General features: G+C 55.0%; 1 protein-coding gene across 1 annotated transcript in view; it reads left to right on the top strand.

The window, feature by feature from the left end:
* The window catches only part of RAB44 (RAB44, member RAS oncogene family), a 33,323-nt gene extending 15,671 nt beyond the window's left edge, over positions 1–17,652 (top strand). Inside the window, exons 5-14 of the mRNA XM_053905088.1 lie at positions 1,022–1,168; positions 1,823–1,913; positions 2,309–2,404; positions 4,422–4,609; positions 5,183–6,657; positions 10,649–10,730; positions 11,904–12,018; positions 13,064–13,165; positions 15,423–15,499; positions 17,442–17,652. Of these exons, the coding sequence (XP_053761063.1) occupies positions 1,022–1,168; positions 1,823–1,913; positions 2,309–2,404; positions 4,422–4,609; positions 5,183–6,657; positions 10,649–10,730; positions 11,904–12,018; positions 13,064–13,165; positions 15,423–15,499; positions 17,442–17,532 (2,464 nt within the window). The 3' untranslated portion in view covers positions 17,533–17,652. The remainder of the gene's footprint in view (positions 1–1,021; positions 1,169–1,822; positions 1,914–2,308; positions 2,405–4,421; positions 4,610–5,182; positions 6,658–10,648; positions 10,731–11,903; positions 12,019–13,063; positions 13,166–15,422; positions 15,500–17,441) is intronic.

The raw sequence follows: 17,652 nt of genomic DNA, 5'->3' as shown, positions 1-17,652 counted from the left end.
TCTGCTCTTGAGGAGTCCCTCCCACCACCACTCGCTCCCCCTGTCCTGCCCTATATGATTGCTCCCCAGGATTGGTGGGTTGGGGGTATCAGGCTCCCCAGGGTACTCACGTTCTTAAAAACACGACTGAGGGTGCCTTTCTTGACCCACAAAGAGGATCCCCCGATTGGAGCAGTTTCAGGTACGGTGAGGCCCTGGGCTGGACAGGTTTGGAGATGGGGAGGGATTTTCTCCAAACTGTCTCAGCCCCTGGCCTCATGGGGTTCACTCATGCTCAGAGAAGGGGGACCCTGCCTCTCTCACGTCTCCCAGGTCCCACTGGGTCTCTTAGAGCCGGCAAGGGAACAACTGTTGCCCGTTTACCTAACTCAGGGGGCTCTGTGAGGACAGGCTCTCAGAAGGTGGGGCCAGGAGTGGTGGGGCATGCAGCGTGGGACTTAGGGTATAGGCTGGCAGGGCAGGTGTGGTGGGGAGCCATCTGCCCACTTGGCAGCTTGGCCTGGGCTCAGCCCTCCAGCATCTGTCTTCACGACTTAATTAAATCTGTGTGAAAGCAGCATTTGTCGAGTGCCAGCCATGGGCCAGGCTCCAAGCTGATGCTTTCACTGGGCAAGTCTCATTCTCCAGCGACCTTACTGGGCAGGTATCAGCCTCCCCATTTTACCAACAAGCCCAGAGAGGGCATGGGAGTTACCAAAGTCACACAGCTACAGAGTGGGACAAGAGAGAAGGCAATGGAAGCCCTGGGCCGTCAGGCCCCCGAATCCCCCCTCCCCCCCCATGCCATAATTCATCGCCAAACCGTGGAGAGACGAAGGGCTGTGGGGGTTCACGAAGGGAGAGGTTCTGGCCAAGGTTCCTGGAGGAGGTGGGAACTTGAATTGTACCTGGTAGGGTGTAAAGAGGTTAACGCGGCCCAGGTACCCGGGTCTCCTGGGGCGTTGCCATTAAAATGGAGAAGTGGGCCCCCTGCCTCCTGGTCCCACCTCATATCTAATCTCTGGCTACCCCCCTTCCCCAGGCAGGCAGAGATCTGGCAGCTGTGGGGGAAGCTGCGGCAGGAGGAGCCCCAGCTGGCAGGCAACCTGGAGGGCTTTCTGGCCAGGATGACCAGCCGCCTGCAGGAGGCACAGGCCGACAAAGAGGCTTTGGAGCTGACCCTGCGGAAGTGAGTGGGGCTGGTGCAGAGTACGTGCTCTCTGCCGTTTGGCTGAATGCGAATTGGATTCCCTCGGCTCCAGAAGCATAGAGGCCTGGGGTTCACCACAGGGCCCGGGAGCTGGTGGGGGGCAGAGCTGAGCTGGAAGAAGGGCTGGCTCGGGGGGCCTGGTGAGGAGGACAGAGCTGGGCCTCAGCAGTGATGGGGATGGCAAGCGTGTCTCAGTGCAGGGCCACCGTGGCACCCACCTCCAGGGACATCGCTCTTGTAGATTATGACGCATGTGGCAACCCTGGGTTTGGCGTGGAGTCTGAGTTTGAGGGTGGGGATGGTGACGCGGGAAGCGGCGATGGAGTGAGGGGGGCAACAGGGACCATGGGGCAGGGCCAGGGGAACCAACATCTTGGTGATGGTTACAGGAGTCAGCATGATGACAGATGTCAAGGGCATACGGGTCAGGGGCTGTTACTGGCATGACTATTCTCAGGGTGGCAGGGGTGAGTGGGTCAGAGGCTATTACTGGGATGACTGCTCTCAGGGTGGCAGGGGTCAGTGGCTCCTGAGGTGAGCAGTGGGATGGACCCTAAACCCAGGCCCAGTCCACCCCTGCCAGCAGCAGGGTCCCGGGGTGCTGATGTGCCGCCTGCCTCTCACCCCTGCCAGGCGGGACTCTGATCACCATCGAGAGGTGCAACAGCTCTATGAGGAAATGGAGCAGCAGATCCTCCGGGAGAAGCAGCAGCTGCAGGCCGAGGTGGCCTCCCCTGGCAGCCCGCCCCTTCCCCCTGCCCTGGACTCGCCGCTGGGGGCGAGTAGCGGGGCCAGAGACCGGCCAGTGGGGGCAGCGGGGAGGCTGCTGGGAGTAGGTCCTGTCACCGCCCCCCCCCCCACCAGCTGGCATTCCCGAGAGAGGGGGTGGGGAGAGCTGTGCCTGAGCCCCCTGCCCGTCTCTGCCAGGCCTCGCTCTCCGGGCCTGTCTCCTTGTGGCCACCATCTAGGCCTGAGTCAGGGAAGTTGTCCTGAGATCCCTCCCTGCTGGGGCGTCCTGGACCCAGGCTCCGGGCCTGGATGAGGTGGAGTGTGGGGAGGCCCGGCCCTGCTGGGGCTTAGAGTGTGCAGCACTGGGGCTGAAACCTGTCTGCTCTGCAGAGCGACTCCCGGGGCCTGGCCTTCAGCTCCCAGATGCAGGAGGTCCTGGAGGCCAAGGAGCGTGAATTTCAGCGGCTGACTGAGGGCCAGAGGGAGGTGAGTGACAGCGCTTCCCCGGGAGCCCGATTTCTGAGCACAGGCTCTGACACCCATCTCCTGAGAATTCATGGGGCTGGCTGGGCTCCCGTATAAGAGCGGCCCCCTTTGCTGAGATGAGGCCAGGCAGTGCCGAGGGACCGCTGGGAAGGTCCAGGTTCAAATCCCTGCCATTGCAATTAAGAGCCATGCAAATCTGAGGCAACAACTTTGCTTGTCTTGGCCTTAGTTTCCCCATCTGTAAAATGGGAATAGCCACATCTACTGCATCTCCCAGGCTAGTTTTGTCAAATGAGGTAATAAATGGGAAAGCACTTTGAAACAGGAAAGCACTGGGCAAACGTGAGAGCTCAACGTTGGAGAGGCTCAGTGGCAGGGTGGTATTCGGCTTTTGTCTCCACTGTCCGCTGAGTGACCTTGGGCAGGTTTTTAACCTCTCTGAGCCTTGGTTTCCTCATCGGAAATGGAGATCGGAACTCTTGCTCTAAAAGGCTGCTGAGGGGCGCCTGGGTGGCTCGGTCGGTTAAGCGTCCGACTTCGGCTCAGGTCATGATCTCACGGTCCGTGAGTTTGAGCCCCGCATCGGGCTCTGTGCTGACCGCTCAGAGCCTGGAGCCTGTTTCAGATTCTGTGTCTCCCTCTCTCTCTGACCCTCCCCCGTTCATGTTCTGTCTCTCTCTGTCTCAAAAGTAAATAAAAACGTTAAAAAAAAAATTAAAAAATAAATAAAAGGCCGCTGGGATGACAACAGATGCCATATCTAAGGGCCTGGCATGGTGCCTGGCACATAGTAGGTGCTTTACACATCACAGTTGTTACTGTCTCTGAGTCTGACCTAGCTCCTTGCTGCCCTGATGCCCAGGGCTCATGGCCTGTGGTCACTTCCAGTTGGCATTGTGACGAAGTCTTTGGGTCTGAGACCCTGCCCTACCATCCCTTCCTTTCTCAACTCCCAGACCACCAACCTTAATAAACTCACCAGGACAACCAGCTGTCCTTCAGCAATGGACAAGGTTCCCAGAGCCTTTCCCACCGTTGCCTTGACTGGCCCTGTCACCTGGTCTCACCTCCCCAACGGGCTGATTTCCAGGTGCCTCTACAACAGCTGCTCCTTAGAAATGGAGGCAGACCCCTTCGGCCAAGGGAGGAGATTGGACTGGGGAAGTGCAGTCCAGGCAGAGAACAGCGAGTGCAAAGGTCCTGAGGTAGACACGTGCTATGAATGTTCCAGGAGCAGCCAGGAGACCTGTGGCTGGAGCAGACAGAGGGAGGGGAGAGTAGTGAAGGGGGAGGCCCGAGACCCAGTGGGGTGGGAGGGACTCTGCAAGGCCCAGGATGCCCCGGTGCAGGTTTCACCTTCCACTCTGAGTGTTCCAGCTGTGTGCCATCTCCGAGTCATGTGACTTGCTGTTGGCTCTGGAGCTCCCAGCGGACCAGATGGGGTTCGGAGATGAGCAACCATCACAGAGCTTTGAGCAGAGGAGGGTGTGATCCCATTCACGTGGCAGGCCCTTGTGGTGCTGCAGTGTGTGTTCCTTATACAATTCCCTCTCTCCTCCCTACCCCAGCAATTCAAATGTCTCTCCTGGGTGGGAGGTAATGGAGCTTGTTAGGCCAATAAGGGGTAATCCCCCCCCCCAATCCTTTGTGTGTGTGTGTGTGTCTTTTTTTAAGTTCATTTATTTTGAGGGAGAGAGAGAGCGCGCAGGGGAGGGAGCAGAATGAGAGGGAGACGGAGAATCCCAAGCAGGCTCCGCACTGTCGGCACAGAGCCCGATATGGGGCTCGAACTCACGAACCCTGAGATTATGACCTGAGCCAAAATCAAGAGTCGGCCGCTCAACCACCTGAGCCACCCGGGCGCCCCCCTCCAATGTTATGTTTAAGCTCGGTCTCCAGAAGCCTGGGGTCTGTACCCAGAAGCCTGGGGTCTGCACCCCACGGTGGCCTTTGGAGGCTGTTTGTCGCCCTGGAAGGCAGCTGGGCTTCTCCCCTCCTCACACCCTGCCTCCTGCAGCTGGAGGCCCAGGTCCAGTTCCTCAGCAGCACACATCAGGAGGCCAACGCGGAGAACCGGCAGCTTCGGGAGGCTGAGCGTGACCTGGCTGGGCGGCTGGAGGAGGCGCAGGAGCAACTGCAGGTGACCAGGGGGCGTCTGAATGCCGCCAGGGGCCACGTGTCCTGGCAGACGGAGGAGGAACCAAGGCAAGTAGCTGCCATCCCTGGGCTGAGGTGGGGACCAGGGGCTTCCTGAGAGAGGTGAGGGAGTTCTCTGAGGCTCTGGTCAGCACCAGAACACCCCCAGAATCTCCCTCCTTAAGCTTTACAACAACCATGCCAGGCTGACATTCTCATGCCCGCTTCTCAGACAAGGAAAGTAAGGCACAGAGAGGGGAAAGTCATGTGTCAAGGTCACACAACTGGGATTCACACACACACACACACACACACACACACACACACACACACGGTCTAGTGTGGTAATGGATCCCAGGCAGGCACTCACTCTACCTGTTACAGCCCAGAGGAGTGAGATGGGCCAGGATGGTCAGGGGAGGCTTCCTGGAGGAGGTGAGGCTTCATATAGGCCCTGAAGGATGGGCAGGATTGGTTGAGGGGGAGGAAGGGGGTGCATGCAGGGTGAGAAGGACTGCGGAGTAGAGAGAGACCGGGAGGGGGGCCAGTTGTGAGGCGTTACCGATGGGGAGACATGTAAGCTGGGTTGGTATGACATCTATCTGCCCCTCTCCTGACCTTAGCTTCCTAAACCCTTTCTAGTGTCCCCAGGGCAGGTGAGGAGAAAGCTCCAGACACCAAGGCAGTCTCCTCAGAGGAGGCCCCCCTGCCTGGACTGTTTGGGGATGAGGATGACTGGGACCAGCTCCTGAACAGCTTCAACACCTCCTCGCGCAGAGCCCTGCAGCTCTCCTGGAGCCCACCCTCCACCCCGAGAGCCCTGGCAGGCCCCCAGACGCCCCGAGTAGTCAGGCAGATCTCCATCTCGGAGCTGCATTCTTTGCCGTTTGGTCAGGGGCCACCTTCAGATCTGGATGGGGCTCCAAGGAGCCCCACGGGGGCGCCCTCCAGGGCCACGGAGGGGAAAGGAGTGGACGTGGGTGGGCAGGACATCAGTCCAGAGCAGCCTGTCCAGCCTCACAGCCTGGAACCTAAGGAGGAGTCAGGGCCCGGCCCCGAGACCATCTTCCACGGGAGTTCCCCAGGGGCCCCGAGTGAGGAGTCAGGGAGCCTAGTGGCAGCTGCACTCAAAATGCTCATTCCTTTGGAGGATGCACCCCCTCCCCCGGTGACCTCCTCTCCTCCCCAGGCCCCAGCTGGGCCCAGCGAACAGCTCCAGGCCTCATACTCAGATGACAAGAGTCCAGAGCCCGGGCCTGTCCCAGTCAATCCGCCCAGGCAGAGAGAGGCCCTCCTCCATCAGGACCCACACACTGCTGGCTCTGAGCCAGGACTGGGGTCCCCAGGAGCCGGAACCCCCACACCGGGGCTGGCTGAGCCCTCCCAGGATCCGGAGCCTGTGGGTCGGGCTCCCACAGAGGCATTGGAGCAGGGCCAGCTGGGCCCTGGTGTGCAGGAGGGCCATCTTGGAGGGCCAAGAGAAGCTCACAGCCAGGTCCTCGGGCCAGAAGGCCTGCCCACCCTTTCCCGCAAGAGTCTAGAAGAAGAGCCCAAGGTCGAGGAAAGGAAACAGGTGGATCAAGGAAGCCTAGACCTCAGTTCAGGGCAGTCCACTGAGGCTCATGGCCTGAAAACGGGGCATTCAGAACACCCCCAGCAAGACGGTCTGCCTGCCCCTCGCCCACATGATGTACCACAGGCTCAGGCTGAAGCAGGGGCCCCTGCTTCTAGAAAACAGTCACCTCCACTGGACTCTCCCCATGAAGGGGCTCAGCGCGGGGATGGAGCAGGGCCCCGGGAGCCCACACAGAACCTCCCCACCATGGTTGAGCTGGAAACCCACCCCATGCCCTCACCTACAGCTGCTCATACAGAAGAACAAGGCTCCCTACGACCCAGGGAGCCAAAGGCAGAGAACAGGCCTGAAGACCCAGGAAGTGACTCCAAGGAGGCTGAGCTGACCCCATCCTCAGGGTCCCTCACTGCCAACGAGCTTCCAGCCAACCCTGATTACCTCTTTCACATCGTCTTCCTGGGAGACTCAAACGTGGGCAAAACATCCTTCCTACACCTGCTGCACAAAAACACCTTCACCCCTGGGCTGGCAGCTACTGTGGGTAAGAGCCCACCTGGGCCCGGGGGTGCGGGGGAGAGGGGGGAGGAGGCTGGAGGGAGGGGAAACCCAGGGCCCGGAGCCAAGGGGCTGGAGCAGGGCCAGAGAGAGCCGTCTCCGGGGAAGCTGCAGGTTCTCCTGGCCACGGGCCCTGCATTAGACTTTATTTTATGTGGGCATAATCTTACTATTTTACTAATTATCTCTAATTATAGGTAATTTGCTTTGCTGCATTGATCTGATGAGCTTATAATGTGCCACATCAACAAAGCACCCTGCAATTTAGGGGCCAATGCTGGTTGATGGTGAAAACAAGCAAGTCTCCCCCCACATGGGCCGTGGGCAGGCCACTGCGGGGGTCCCTGCACTCACATTTGTTCAGGATCAACCCCCCGGGCCAGTTAGCCAAGCTCTGGCAGGAAGTTGTCTCGGGCAAGTTGAACACTTTACACAGAATGTATTTCTAGAGTAGGGTCAGTTAGTACCTGACTTCAAATCCCCTCTCTGCCACTGGCTAGCAGTATGAACTTGGGCAAGTTATTTAACCCCTCTGAGCTCCCAAACCCTCATCTGCATATAATGGGGACAAGAGTGCTAACTTCCTAGAATGGTTGTAAGGGTTACTTCCATCCGTACATGTCAAGTCTTAGAATAATATCTGGCATGTCATAAGTGCTCAATAAATAGTTTTTTTTATTATTATTAAGTTTTTAAAATGTTTTTTATTTATTTTTGAGGGGGGGAGGGGCAGAGAGAGAGGGAGACAGAATCCGAAGCAGGCTCCAGGCTCTGAGCTGTCATCACAGAGCCCGACGTGGGGCTCGAACCCACCAACTGCGAAATCATGACGTGAGCCAAAGTCTGGCGCTTAACTGACTGAACCACCCAGGCACCCCTGTTTTTATTGTTATTATTGTAAGTAAATATTTGCTAATGTCTAATTCAGTGGCCCCTGCAAATGAAATGTCCCCAACCACAAAGACTCCTGTACCTAAAAACGTCAGGGTATATGACCACTTGGCATCGTATAGAGCCACAGAAATGCAAGCTCAGGAATGAAGAGGAGACCCACTTAGGCACAAAGACGGGGGCGATCCGTGTGTTCGTGTCAGTCAGGGTGCAGGCTGTCTGGGGACCAGTGCCAGGCCAGTGAGTAAATGACAGCCTTCATGCACAAGAGGCTCTAAGACAAGTTCTCAAACTTTTTTCTAAGAATCCTAACCTGGGGAACCAGTTAAGAGTGCAGTGTCCTTGGGAGTAGGGAACTCATAGCAGGCCTGGTCTGATGTTGAGTGGGGTCACAGGGTCTGCAAGGCCACCGTTATTAATCACTAAGTTATTGGTTACTGACTACCTACAGTGCCCAAGCCTGTCTTACATGCCTTATTCCTTACAGAAGCCCTCCCTGTATTAAATGATCTGCCTCCATTATTATGTGATAAGAAGGTCCCACAGAATTCAATCAAGAAAAACACAGGTTGCAAAATTGTAAAAAGACAGGTCGAGCCTGCGCTCACTGCTAGGCAGCTTGGGAGTGTCTGAGATCCAGGTGGGTGAGACGTCTGTCCCAGGGCCAGCTGCGGTTTGGTGCCCCCTGGTGGCTGCCATCCATCTGGCTTCATTATCCATGGGGACGATTCTGGCTTCCCCAGTCTTGAACATTTCCCCACTCAGCGTCACCTCTTCCATTCTCACCCCCTCTCAGAAGAACAGGGCTAGGTGGAGTCCCAGAGCCAGAGCCAAGTGGGTTATATCTGAATGTGCATTTGTGCCAGGCTTTTCCATAGCCCCATTTTACAGATGAGGGAAACAGATCATTGAAGACCTGGTTAACTTTCCTACCCTCGCTGGGGCCCAAAGTTCATTAGCCATAGTCTCCTGCCTTCAAAGCACATGCCCTACCCTCTTCTGGGTCTTACCCTCTTCTGCGTTCAGCATTACTCTCTCCCTGGGGAGATTCCTTCGGAAAGAGGTCATTGTTATACTCTTAATGTAAATAGCAGATTCCTTGGGAAGGAGATAACTTCTATTCTTAACGGCATGTTTGGGGGACAGTATGGGGGCCGTATGGGTGGACTGAAGAGGGGATGGACAGGGAGGTAGAACAGCGGGGGTAATGAGTGGGGGGGGGTTACGAAAGAGTCATTTGTAGGTTACACGGTGGGTATTTAAGCCGAAGCTGGATATTATCACTGGGGGTTGGATTAGACAATCTCAGAGGTTCCTGCAGACCCTGGGCTTCCTAAAACATTCAGGAAAGAGGGCAGAAAAGAGAAGTAAATGCTACAGACTTCTGCATCACCATTCTGCAGTCAGGTCTCCCAGGTGGTCACTTCCTGTGGAGAACATGGGCAGTGGGGGGAGGGAGGTGGTCTGTGGTTTTGACTGCCTCTGGGGAGAGCAGCAGGTGTTCATGGAGGTCACCATAAGAGACGGAGGAAAGTCTCTACTAGCTCAGGGCTGATATGAGGAGGCACCCCTTTCCTGAGCTGGCCTGGGGCCTACACTGGGCCCTGTAGGAAAGGGACAAAGAAGCCCCTCTCACTCACCCCCTACTCTGCCGGATTTCCTTGGGAAGTGGGGATTGGCAGGAAGGTGCACCTCAAACTTTCTACACTTCCCCGGGATTTCACTCTTATCTTCTATCTCCAGGGACAGAGAGGGTCTGAAAGCATGACCACGGCAGGGGTGGACCTGGGAAATTTGAAGGGCTAGGGTTCAGGGAGATGAGAATAGTGATGAGGGGCGCCTGGGTGGCTCGGTTAAGCGTCCGACTTCAGCTCAGGTCATGATCTCACAGTTCGTGTGTTCGAGCCCCGCGTCAGATTCTACGCTGACAGTGCAGAGCCTTTTTGGGATTCTCTCTCTCCCACTCTCTCTGACCCTCCCCTGCTCATGTGTGCTCTCTCTCAAAATAAATAAACAAACATTAAAAATAAAAAGAATAATGGTGAAAATGATCACATCTCAAGAACCCCCTCCGGAAACTGGGCTGAACCTCAAACATAAGTCATTTAATTCTCCCAACCACTCTGCAATGTGCGTCCTTTTGTTTTATTTTAAAACCATTATTATTATTATTATTATTATTATTATTATTTACAGATATTTATTTACTTAAGTGAGCTCTACACCCAACGTGGGGCTTGAACTCAAGACCCTGAGATCAAGAGCCGCGTGCTCTCCCAACTGAGCCAGCCAGGTGCCCCGGTGCGGGTCTTTTTAAATTGTCATCTTGCATGGGGCACCTGGGTAGCTCAGTCGGTTAAGCATCCGACTTCGGCTCAGGTCACGATCTCGCGGTCCATGAGTTCAAGCCCCACGTCGGGCTCTGTGCTGACAGCTCAGAGCCTGGAGCCTGTTTCAGATTCTGTGTCTCCCTCTTTCTCTGACCCTCCCCTGTTCATGTTCTGTCTCTCTCTGTCTCAAAAATAAATAAACGTTAAAAAAAAATTTAAAAAAATTAATTGTCATCTTGCAGATGAGAAAGGGAGGCTCAGAGAGGTACAGTGACCTGCCTGGGGTCACAAAGCCAGCAGCTGAGGGCGGGCAGCTCACAGTCAGGCATCCCTGACAGCATTGCTCCTTCCGCCCTCCTTGGCTGTCTGTTTCTACCCTGCTGTCTGTTCCATAATTAGGAACGAAACAGGGAGTATTCTAAAAATAAAATAATGAAACTGGTTTTCTTGAGGGACCTGAGGAACACATTGCTGTACAGGTGGGAAGACGGATATGTTCACAGAGGTCGAAACAATGCAAGGTGCCTCGAACTGGCACTGACTGCCAGGGTGTGGGAGTGCGGTGGGGGCAGTGAAGCCCACAGGCTAGGTGGTTAGGAGAGGCTTCTTGGCAGACGTGGGCCCTTGTGTACAGATGGGATTTGGAGAGCTGAGGGGAAGCCCGGCAGCCCAAGGGGCTGGTACCGGGGACAGGTCTTGGCTGGAAGCCCTGGATGGTAACTTAGAAGCGGACCTGATGCCCTCTGTGTGTCCTAGGCGTGGATTTTCGGGTCAAAACTCTGCTGGTGGACAACAAGTGCTTCGCGCTGCAGCTCTGGGACACGGCTGGCCAGGAGAGGTAACTGGCACTGTCTGTAATCATGGTGTCAGGGCCACTGAGGTACAGCGGGGTGGAGGGCAGCCCTGACCTCAAAGAGTCTAACGTAGGCAAGAGGCAACCACGTGCATGAAAGGTATCCAGCCCCTAAGGATTTAGGAGGCTGGGGAAGGAGAGGTGAGTCAAGCCCCGGTGGGGTAGGTGAACCAAGGGCCCCTTGGCCTGACAGGGCAGCTGGCAGGGCCATCCCCACACGGCCTGCAGGGACGGCTGCCCATCGCCTGTTCTGAAAACGCCAGCCTGCCCCTTTGCAGTTAGGCAGTAGCGATCGAAACTTAAAAGGCATAGTTTCTGGGGAGACTGGGTGCCTCGGCTGAGTGTCTAACTCTTGGTTTCGGCTCAGGCCATGATCCCAGGGTCGTGGGATCAAAGCCCACGTCCTCTCTCCCTCCCCCTCTGTCCCCCTCCCCCGCTCATGCTATTTCTCTCTCTCTCTCTTTAAAAAAAAAAAAAAAAAAAAGCCACATTTTCTTTGACCCAGCAGCTCTGCTTCCAGAAACTTACTCTGCTGATCAACTCATACATGACTGTAGTCTCGACACGTTCACAACAACATCACTTATGTTGTGAAACACCAGGAATGACCAAAACGTCCGGAATGGTGGCCCAGCTGATTCTACCCAATGTGTAGAATAGTATGAAGCCACAAAAGAGATTGAGCGTTCTCCCCGTGCACCCGTGGGGAGACACCTCCAAGACGTTTTACGAACTGAAAAAGCAAAGCACAGATTACTGAGCATTAACGAATACAGTGAGGATTTCACACTGTGTTTACCGTGTGTGTGCGTGTATGCACATATACAGTTGTGTATGTTCATAAAATCCCTCTGGAAACTGCTAACCCTGGCTGCCCCCGGGGAGGGAGACTGAGTGGCGGCAGGATGGGGGTGGTGGCGGGGAGGGGGGCGGTGTCAGACTTTTCACTGGGTGCTGGCTGGTACCTTCTGAAGTCTGAGCCATGAGAACCGTTACCTATTCAACGAGAACTACCCTGTGAGAAGGAAAACTCTGGGAAGCAATCAGAAGCAGGTGAGGCTCCTTGCCCCACTTTGCGGATGAAGTAGCTAAGTCCTGGAGAGGCCAGGGCATGGGGTCAGCCCCCCAGGCCTGGCCTCACGCAGACCGTCTGGGCAGGTACCACAGCGTGACTCGGCAGCTACTCCGAAAGGCTGATGGAGTGGTACTCATGTACGACGTCACCTCCCAGGAGAGCTTTGCCCACGTGCGCCACTGGCTGGACTGTCTCCAGGTGAGCCGATGGCTGCTGGGGTTGGCCCCAGTTTGGGGAACCAAGAGGGAACTTGCACCCTGCTCACACCCCCCTTTCTCCCAGGATTACAAATGACACAGCAGACTCGTGGGTGATGCGACCCACTGAGGGCGGGTGGCTGGATGGGCCGGGGGCATCATCACACAAAGAAACCACAACCACATAGTACCGCCTCCAAAACAAACTACTTCCTTTATCTTATGAACATTTCTTTCCTATATGCAGTAGCTTGGGGGTGTCTTCTTAACACCTAGAAATAATGCAAGTGTAGCGGCACTCTAAGTGATAAGTCGTCCGTCCACCCGTCTCTAGTTCTTGCCCCGTGTGCTTAGTTGACACGCACATACTGAAATTCTGCAGCATGGGCTGGCACCGCAGAGGGGTGTGAAGGAAGACGTGTTGTCTTCTCTGTGGGAGTTTCTAGTCTAGTTGGAAGAGAAGCCAACGAAGTAGGATAAGGTGATGTATGAAGGAGGCTGGGCTCTGGGTCTGACAGGACCTAGGTGTGAATCCCAACTACCCTGCCCCAACTCTGACCTTGGACAAGTGACTCAGCTTCTCCGAACTTCGATTTTCCAGCTTCTCTCAGACAGTTGTTAGGATTAACTGACATCATTGCCTTTAGCACAATGCTGGGTATATAGTAAGCACTCAGTAAACAGAAGCTTAGCAGCAGTAGCTTCTGCTGTGAAGCCGGCCTGTGTAATCAAGCACTGGGCTGTTCAGCACAGGCAGGAAGAGAAGGGCATGGGCGGGAACAATCCTGGAAGGCCTGCTAGGGGAGGCACTTTTGAGGCTGGCCTCGGAAAATGGCTGACAAGTTTGTAGGCAGAGAGGAGGGGCTGACTCACTGTCACACCGAAGGGTGTGGAGTGGGTGTGACCCGGAAAGGTGGTCATGGCGGGGGGAGGGGCAGGGTGTGCTTAGTCAGCTCCCTGGAGGGCGGGGCCGCGTCCACCCAGGGCCTGGCACAGCATAGCAGGCACCCGGCACGTGTGGCTGAGGGAATGTGTTCTGTGTGCAGGACTCAGGGTCCGATGGGGTGGTCATGCTTCTCCTGGGAAACAAGATGGACTGTGAGGAGAAACGGCAGGTGCCCACCGAGGCCGGGCAGCAGCTGGCCCAGGTGAGCACCCGGGCATCAGGCCCTCACCCAGCCTGCACTCGGCAGACCCCTCCCTGGAGGTTAGTGGACAGGTCACCCCGGCCTGGCTAACCGAGAAGGACCCGTTGCCCGTTCCTGCCCCTGCCCCTGCCCTGCCCTGCCAAAGGCCGGGTCAGAGTGGACAGCGGCCTGGCCCCCTCTGTCTCTGGCCTACCCTGTTCTTAGGCCCAAACGTGAAGCTGTGATGGTGGGCGTGACATTGACCCTCACGTTGAACTAGCAGTTCTCCACACAGCATTCTGACCCCCACAAAAATATCTTCAGAGTAAAGAAAGGTTTTTAAAGCTTCACTTAAAATTCCCAATCAAATCTTACTTTTCTCTCTGGTCTCTAATTAACATAGCATTCCTTCTAATTTATTCTATCTTAGGACTCAAATTCTTCTCTGGCGAGAGCGCATCAAAAGCCCCACCACCAGGCAGTGGATACTATTTATTTACGAATAGAATTTGGCCACATTCCAGAAACTCTGGAGAATAATAGAGAAGGAAGAAAGAACCCACCCCTTGCCCCACCTCTGCTACAACCCCTCTTGGCATTTCCATATTGTATTTCCTTCCCCTTCTCTTTTCTCGTAATCATGAGGTCATCACTGTGGCTCCTAGTTGGCGGGAATTTTTCCCTCTTAAATGTAGTGGCTCATCTCTTTGACATGGTAATTCCTCCTCTGGCAATTTATCCTGAGGAAAGAATCAGAAATAATAATCCCTAAGAGAATAGCGTAATGGATACCCGCGTATAATGTATAATCAAGAATGTTTACGTGAGGATGTTATTTACAGTATTATTTATAAGAACAGACATTTGGCAGTGGGTGGTGGTCAAATTGTGGAGGTTCATGGGAGAGGCTAGCATTTGCCATTAAGAATCCCTCCCCAGAAAAAATATTTGAGGGTGTGGAGGAAATGCTTACAATATAACGTGAAGTCAAAAGAACAGCTGGTCTTCTGAATCCTGTGAGGTTGCTGATATTTGACTGGGGCCCCGTCAAACTAGCCATTGCATATGGTTTAATCCAACAGTACAATGACCTTGAGCCCACCCTACCCCAAAGGGTTATATAAAACAGAGCGAGGGGCACCTGGGTGGCTCAGTCGGTTAAGCGGCCGACTTCGGCTCAGGTCATGATCTCATGGTCCGTGAGTTCAAGCCCTGCGTCGGGCTCTGTGCTGACAGCTCAGAGCCTGGAGCCTCTCTCGGATTCTGTGTCTCCCTCTCTCTCTGACTGTCCCCTGTTCATGCTCTGTCTCTCTCTGTCTCAAAAATAAATAAACGTTAAAAAAATAAAAAAAAATAAAACAGAGCGAAAAGATATATATCAAACACTAACAGGAGTGGTTTATATTTTGCACCTATACACTTTTAGAAACGTTTATTCATTTTTGAGAGAGAGAGTGTGAGCAGGGGAAGGGCAGAGAGGGAGTGGGACAGAGGATCCCAAGTGGGCTCTGTGCGAGGGGCAGGGAGCCCGATGTGGGGCTTGAGCTCACGAACCATGATCATGACCTGAGCCAAAGTCAGACGCCCAACCGACTGAGCCACCCAGGCGCCCCTGAACTTGAACTTTTTGAATGCTGTATTTTCCAGTATTTCGCCCAGTTGAATATTTTTGAAATAAAAAACCCCACGCAACTAATGGTTTAAAATGCTCCTGGAGGGGGGCACCGGGGTGGCTCAGTTGGTTGACTGTCTGACTTCAGCTCAGGTCGTGACTTTGCTGTTCCTGGGTTTGGGCCCCTGCACTGACAGCTCAGAGCCTGGAGCTTGCTTCACATTCCGTGTCTCCCTCTCTCTCTGCCCCTTCCCTGCTCATGCTGTGTCTCTCTGTCTCAAGAATAAATACACATTAAAAAAAAAAAAAAAAAAAAAAAAAAAAAAAAATATATATATATATATATATATATATATATATATATATATTCCCAGGGACATTTCTCCAAGTTGGGACACGGGCTTTCCACCATTGCTCTGTGGGCTCTGGAACATTTCCGGGGTGGCATCTTTAGCATGGTGGCTGGCCAGGGTGGAGAGGGCCAGTGGGCAGGACCAGGGCTGGGACCAGTGGCCACACGGAGAAGGGGCTGCCTCGCTTGTTGTGGTTGGCCTAGGGACGTACTGGGTGGGACTCTGTCTGATGGCCAGGGCTTTGGCGGTGGGGGCAGCCACCAGGATGCTCAGTGTGCTCCCCGAGGGCACCCATACCCCTGTCTGTCTGCAGGAGCTGGGAGTCTCCTTTGGGGAGTGCAGCGCCGCCCTAGGTCACAACATCCAGGAGTCCATGATGAACCTGGCCCGGTGAGTGCCACCCCGCCTCTCCCCACCCCGAGAGCCTCCTGGGCAGCCTCCAGACCCCTCCTGAGGGAGGGAAGGCCCACTCTGAGGAAGCACTGCGACAACACAGGGCTCACACTCTGGGGAAGGACAGAGAGCACTGTGCAGAGAGTCCGAAGCCAGTTCTACCAACGCCGTTGACTGCATCACCTCCTAAAAGTCTCACGTGCCCTCTCTGAGCCTCGGCTTTCTCCTCTGTGCAGTGTGGTGGGACAGAGAGAGTCACTTTCCTGCTCCCAGCCTTCTAGTAACTCCCACTAGATTTACAATAAAATCCCAATGCCTCGCAGTGGCCTTCCTCATCTCCGGAGCCATCTCCCCTGTCCCTGTGTGCGGGTGTATGTGCACACTCACTCAGCTCCAGCTGTTTAGGGGGGGACCCTCCCTGACCACTCCCCATCCCACCACTATTCTGGATCCCTGTCCTCTGTGTCTTTCAAAGCCCTTCTTGGGGCGCCTGGGTGACTCAGTCAGTGAAGCATCCAACTCTTGATTTTGGCTCAGGTGGTGAACTCGCGGTTCGGGAGTTCGGGCCCCACGTCGGGCTCTGCGCTGACAGCGGGGAGCCTGCTTGGGGTTCTCTTTCTCTCCCCCTCTCTCTGCCCCTCCTCCTCCCCGGCTTGTGCTCTCGTCTCTCTCAAAATAAACAAACTTAAAAAAAAAACCCTTCATGGGCGCCTGGGTGGCTCAGTCGGTTAAGCGGCCGACTTCAGCTCAGGTCACGATCTCGAGGTCCGTGAGTTCGAGCCCCGCATCGGGCTCTGGGCTGATGACTCGGAGCCTGGAGCCTGTTTCAGATTCTGTGTCTCCCTCTCTCTCTGACCCTCCTCCATTCATGCTCTGTCTCTCTCTGTCTCAAAAATAAATAAACATTAAAAATTTTTTTGAAAAAACAAACAAACAAAACAAAACAAAAACCCTTCTTGACAAATCGTAATCACAGGTGCATTTGTCTGCTTCCTTGTTGCTGTCGGCCTCCTGCACCAGACTGTAGCTCCAGGAGGGCAGGGCCGCGTCTGTTTTGTTCAGCCCCTCCCTCCGCACCCAGGGCCCAGCACATACTAGGTGCCCAAGAAAAGAATGAAATGGGTAAGGCGGACGGGGTACTAGGCCAGATGATCTGGAAGCCCCTTCTCTGACAAAGCAACCGGGGCGAGCTTGCCAAACCACGCACCCGATCACACTGTGATGGCCTCTGATCCAAAACTGCTCAACGGATTCCCTCTGCTGTAGAACAGAAGCCCGGGTTCCTGAATGTGGTTTCCAGGCCCCTGGGGGCCCTGACCCCCTGTTGCCTACAAGGCTTCTTTCTGGGCCGGTCAGTCTTTTAGGCTTTGGGAGTTAGTGCAGTGGTCCCCACACAGTAAATATAATCTGAGCAAGTGAATGAACCAATGAGCTTCTTTTATTTCCCCAATCCCCAGCTCTCTTTTGACACCGAGCCTTTGCCCCCTGCCTGGAATGCACCCTGCTTTTCTGCTAGCGAACTCTTGTACTCTGCTGGTCTCAGCTCTGATGCTGCCTCCTTCCTCCGTAAATCCCTGGAGAACCTGGTGTGAGGTCCCTCGGCGTGCTTCCCCATTCCTGGGTTCTGACAGCCCCTTCTCCTCTCTGTCTCCCTTACTACTCAAGGCAAGGACATGCCGGCTTCACTGTCCCATTCAAAGTCCCTTGCACCAAGCCTGGCACACAGTAGTCTGGAAAGGATGCCAGGAAAGAGAGGGCAAAAGTCTCTATGGCCCCATTTTTCCGGTGCCGTGTGGAATGCAGGACGGGAACAGAGCAGGGGGGGAAGAGAGGTAGCTCAGGGGATGCAATCCCCCAGCCCCACAGCTGCACCTGCAGGTCCCTCCCTGCTGCCCCGGCAAGGTGAGACAGAGGACTGATGTCTGGCGTCGTCACACAGGTCACTCAAGATGCAGGAAGACCGTCTGAAGGACTCCCTGGTGGAGGTGGCCCCCAAGAGGCCATCCAAGAGCTCTGTCTGCTGCTTCTGACCATCTGGCCCAGCCAGGACAGGACGGCATCCCTCGGGTTTCCTGTTCCTCGACTCCTGTCCCACCTGCCTGGACACAGCAATGACAGAGACGGCCAGCTCGGATGTTCAGGAAAACCCC

This window comes from Panthera pardus, unplaced genomic scaffold, assembly GCF_024362965.1.
Source record: "Panthera pardus isolate Hobbes unplaced genomic scaffold, ASM2436296v1 HiC_scaffold_17, whole genome shotgun sequence".
Classification (NCBI taxonomy): domain Eukaryota; kingdom Metazoa; phylum Chordata; class Mammalia; order Carnivora; family Felidae; genus Panthera; species Panthera pardus.
This window is presented reverse-complemented; position numbering and strand designations above follow the sequence as displayed.